Genomic DNA, 5,310 nt, shown 5'->3' on the forward strand with positions numbered 1-5,310 from the left:
ATTATTTATTTATATTATTTACCCCAAACCAAAGTTTGTTCCTTGCATTATAAACTAATCATGATTTTTTCTTTTAGGATATAATTTGTGACCAGTCTGCAGAAATAGAGGCATTATCTTTTAAAAAGTGATTTTTCTGCATTTTAGATAATCAGGTTTAATTTAGATATAACAATAATGATTAAAACTTTTACGTATATTAAATATGCATTTAGCAAGAAATGTTCTCAGGTGTTTAAGGAAAAGTGCTTAACTGAAGCATTAGCCATCCTACCTTGGTGGAGGTGGGTGGGCTTTTGTCCCCTGTGTCAGTCATCAGTGGCAGAGTTTCAGGTGTAGTAAGAGGCATATTGCCTCCCAGGTGAGAGCAAGGGAACTCCTCAGAGAAGGTTACTACTATTTAGCCAATACTAACTCCAGCTAAGGGGTGGGGACATTTGCCAGAAGACAGGATGTGGCAGGTTGTCTTGGAATTCACCAAAGCCTCTTGGAGAAACCAAGCATTGTTCAAGGCACTGGACATTTAATAAGGAGCAGGGTAAATAAGTTGCTGTCATCTTGGAGCCTACTATCTAGGGGGTAAAAAAACAAACAAATGCAAAAATAAATAATGTAATTTCAGACACTAATAATTGCCATAGAAACTGAAGCAGAGTTACAGAATCGTGATCGGCAGGAAGTTGGGAAAATATTTTTCATGTTGTTTATGAATAATTTACCTGTACAGGGGACATTTGAGCAGAGCTGAATGATGAGAAACATCCAGCTCTGGAGAGACCAGGAGGAAGGGTATGTTGTAGAATCTGCAATCACTGTAGCAGTTCTGTGGTGGAGATGGGCATGTCCTATTGATTTATACTGAAAAAAGTTAAGAGCAATAGGAGATGGACCTGAATGGTTAGCAGGGATGGATGACATAGGACTTTGTTGGCCATGGATATGTGTTTAAGTTTTATTGGAAATATGATGTTGCAGATAATAATCAAAAGGTTTTCAAGAGTTACAAACAGGAAGACTGCATAATATCAGACTCGATTTACAAGTTTAGAATGTTTCCTTTGTTGGTTATATAGAGATTGGACTATAGTGAGTCAAGGGGGAGAAAAGGAAAAATAAAGAGACTGTTGGAGTTGGCCATATGGAAGGTCCTTGGCCTTGGACCAGTGTGGAACAGCTTGGCAAAGTGTGAGAAGTGATGAGGATACGTTTTGAAGGTAGGGCATTCTGATGTTTTAGGTGCAGGAGATAAAGAGTTTAAAAGACAAGTTATTGGAATAATCAACTAGTTCAATTACATTTCATTTAACAAGATGCTGATAACGAGTTGAGCAGATTTGGTGAGCAGGCATGGGAAGCGGAACACAGTATGTGTGACAGTGTACATAAACTTATATGTAAAAATATGTACCTTTAGTTTAATTGATAATTATAAATAATACATACAGTAATTGAGAAAGAAACTATGAAAGTTCTCGTTTCCTAGGAAATAAAAAATAAAGCAGGTATTTTATAAAATACTCCAGAGTTTTGCCTTTGGATTATTTCAATGGTTTTTGTTTAGGTAATAAAATTCTTAGTGTTAACCCTTAAATCCAAGATACTGTATCCTATAGGCAATTAATCTACATCCTTTATAAGCACCAGCTAAGATAAACATTAAAAAAATCAGCACACTAAGGTTTTACAACGCATCCCTTCTCATACACAAAGTCAATTAAATGTGACAGCACAGACACTTCACTAATGAATTAATTCTACATTAAGAATTAACTATCTGTGTTTCTAGAATTTATTAAACAGAACGCAGTTTGGCCAAGGGGAGAGATTACTTCATTTGACGTTCAAAAAGCTGAGTCTGAACCCTGTTTCCGGAATTTATAACCTTGGCAAGTGAGTGAGCCTCAGTTTCTTCATCATTAATTAGAGGTAAGAATATCTGTATTTGGGGGATTCGTGCGCGGTAAGAAGCTGCGCGGCAGCGCAGTGAGGTACCTCTGATGAAATTATGACCAGGTGGGCACGAGTTAATACCACATATAACAAAAGACCCTTGCCTGCAACATCATGGGAGGACATGAAGAAGGAATCCTTTGAGGGAACAAGCCAAAACCTACCAAAGTGTAAACAACTTGAAGCCAATAGGCTATCCCTTAAAAATGATTCACCCCAAGCAAAACATAGAAAGAACAAAAAGAAAAAAGAGTACTTAAATGAAGATGTGAATGGATTCATGGAATACCTAAGACAGAATTCACAGATGGTTCACAATGGGCAAATTATAGCAACAGATAGTAAGGAAGTAAGGGAAGAAATTGCAGTTGCTTTAAAGAAAGACAGTCGACGGGAAGGAAGAAGATTAAAAAGACAAGCGGCAAAGAAAAATGCAATGGTGTGTTTCCATTGTAGAAAACCTGGTCATGGAATTGCAGATTGCCCTGCTGCCCTTGAAAATCAAGATATGGGCACTGGAATATGTTACAGGTGTGGGTCCACAGAGCATGAAATAACCAAGTGTAAGGCTAAAGTAGACCCGGCTCTTGGTGAATTTCCTTTCGCAAAATGTTTTGTTTGTGGAGAAATGGGACACCTGTCTAGAGCTTGTCCTGATAATCCCAAAGGACTCTATGCTGATGGTGGTGGTTGCACACTTTGTGGCTCTGTGGAACATTTAAAGAAAGATTGCCCGGAAAGTCAGAATTCAGATCGAATGGTCACAGTAGGTCGCTGGGCAAAGGGAATGAGTGCAGATTATGAAGAAATTTTGGAGGCACCTAAACTGCAAAAACCCAAAACAAAAATACCTAAAGTTGTTAATTTTTGATAACAACTAGCACTATTATTAGTTACCACTTCATTTTTACTTTCTAAACAGGCCCATTTCACAAGTTAGAGTCGGGCTCCCTCGTAGCCAGGACTATACTGTAGATAGCAGTATGATCTAACTGTGATCAAAAACAATTTTGTTTATTCTGTTCATCAAATAGTACTTCTACCACTGTTTGGAGAAAACTGAAGAAGAGACTAAGATGGTTAAATGGATTCTCTAAAAGAACACATTTTAAGGGACAGAACTTAGGCATAACTAAGTGGTTGTATACCTAATTGTAACAATCATCTTTTATAAAAGCAAAATTATGCATAAATGTGAAACACCCCTAAACAAAGGATACAAATGAACTTCTTTTAGTGATATTGTTTTCTTGGCTCAGAGTATCAATTTATTATTATAATAGAAATGTACAAGTTGCTAGAAAGTCTGTATTTTTAAAATATGGAATAAAAATGCGTTTCTATTGCTTGTTTTTCTGAAAAAAAAAAAAAAAAAAAGAATATCTGTATTGTCTTATGTAAAATACGTTATAATATTAAGTATGATAAAAATAATTTATCCATGTAGATATGCCACTTTCCAATGCATCCCCTAAATAGTTAGCCGTAGGAGAAGCCAAGGAGACCTGGGCAAGTCTGACCTCTCACGTTACATCACATTTGCTTTACCTGTACAACGGGCCTCCTTTGGGTTTCCAATCAGACTCCAAGACTGGCTGCTTCCCCAGGACAGGGCTTTTGGCAATGTATGCTGATTCTTAAACTGTCTCCTCCATCTTTTTTGAGCACCTGATACACTAACTTTTCTTGGGATCCTTCTTGTTAAGCAGCCCCAAAGCATTCTTACTGGGTAGGATTGATTTGTTTGTCTTAAGCTCTAGCTCCAGAAGGTTAAATATCAAACAGCATTCATAAATTAATATATAAATATATCTGATAACATTCACAATGAATTTTCCTTAATGATATCCTGTAGTCTTTAAGAGAGAGGACTCTAGATTCAGATTGTCCAGTTCCAAATCCTGGATCCATGACTAATTATCAATGTTGGTGAAGCTTTTTGTGACTAATTGTGCTCTTCTGTAAAACATAAATATCAAATATAAAGAAAAAATGTGATTATTTTTAAAAGTAGAAACAAAAGTATAGACAATCTAAAATAAAGAAATTTTGAAGGATGCTGAGTATGTATGAGATCATGAAGAGCCGGAAGGAAATGCTGCATTTTAATACATGTTTCATGACATGACTGAACATTTTATTTGAGTCTAATACTTTTTGTTACTGAAATACTGAGAAGTCATCTATTTCTTAGGTGTCTCAGGGAAAAGGCATTGAATTATGTTATTTTTATTTTGTTTTAAATTGAAGTTATTACTTCTTTTATTAGAGCTTCTGTTACTTAGCCTAGATCAGATGTCTACAATGCGTCACTAATTACTTTGGCATTACAATCGCTATTTCAAAAAGCTTTTGAGGAAAAACAGGTTGAAGATGAATACATACATTTCCATGTCTATATCCTATCTATCTACCTACCTATCTATCTATTTATCTATCTATCTATCTATCTATCTATCTATCTATCTATCTATCTATCTACCTACCTACCTACCTATCTATCATCTATCTATCTAATCTATCTACTTTATCTTTCTATAGACATAAAATAATTTTTACTCACAGGTAATAACCTTGCTATTTACTCAACCTACATAACATTTATAATTCCTGGCATATAAGTGAAGAATACACTTTCAAAATCCAAATATTTTACTTTTGTAAAGCACAAATGTTACAAGTTCATCTCTGCATGCAAATTATTTGCCAGTCATGATTTTTTTTCTTTTTAAAAATTCAAGGTGTAATTGAAATAGTCAAATTCAACTGTTTTAGTTTAATTTTTGTGTTTTGATAGAGTTTGACAGAGTTTTGACAATCATGTAACCATACCATAATCAAAATATAGAACATTTCCATCAAACCAAAAATTTCATTTGTACCTTTTCAAGTGATTCCACTATATATATTTTGGTATTACATTGCAGTTTTAATTTGCATTTCCCTAGTGACTAATGATGTTGAATATGTTTTAATGTACTTTTGCCCATTTTTTAAATTGTGTAGCTTATTTTCTGCTTATGGACATTCAATAGTTCTTTATGAATTCTTAATGCAAGTACTTGATCAGATATGTTTTCTGCTAATATTGTCTCTAATCTGTGGCTTCTCTGTACATTTTTACAGTGTCATTATCATTTTAAAAATAAATATGTAATTTTTCCTAGTTTGAATTGTTTTGTTGTGTTGTATATCAAAAATATTTGCCTGTTCATGGTCACGATTTTTTTTGTGTGTATTTTACTTTAAAAGTTTTACAGATATAGCTATTACATTTAGGTTTATAAAACAGTTTGTGTGAACTTTTGTATAATATATGAGGTAGACATTGATGTTAATTTTTGTCATATGGATATTTAA

The 5,310-nt window shown here is 34.3% G+C and overlaps 1 protein-coding gene across 1 annotated transcript; it reads left to right on the forward strand.

The window, feature by feature from the left end:
• Positions 1–1,943: 1,943 nt before the first annotated feature.
• On the forward strand, positions 1,944–3,302 carry LOC135274765 (zinc finger CCHC domain-containing protein 9-like). Its single transcript, XM_064375752.1, has one exon. The coding sequence runs from the start codon at positions 2,006–2,008 to the stop codon at positions 2,819–2,821; it is 816 nt and encodes a 271-aa protein (XP_064231822.1). The 5' UTR covers positions 1,944–2,005; the 3' UTR covers positions 2,822–3,302.
• Positions 3,303–5,310: the final 2,008 nt, after the last annotated feature.

Source organism: Aotus nancymaae, unplaced genomic scaffold, assembly GCF_030222135.1.
Source record: "Aotus nancymaae isolate 86718 unplaced genomic scaffold, 86718_ANA_hifiasm-v0.15.2.pri h1tg000014l, whole genome shotgun sequence".
Taxonomy (NCBI): Eukaryota; Metazoa; Chordata; class Mammalia; order Primates; family Aotidae; genus Aotus; species Aotus nancymaae.

Bases quoted from the DNA above. Each gene is read 5' to 3' on its own strand.
- LOC135274765 (XM_064375752.1), top strand. From the start codon at position 2,006: ATGACCAGGTGGGCACGAGTTAATACCACATATAACAAAAGACCCTTG.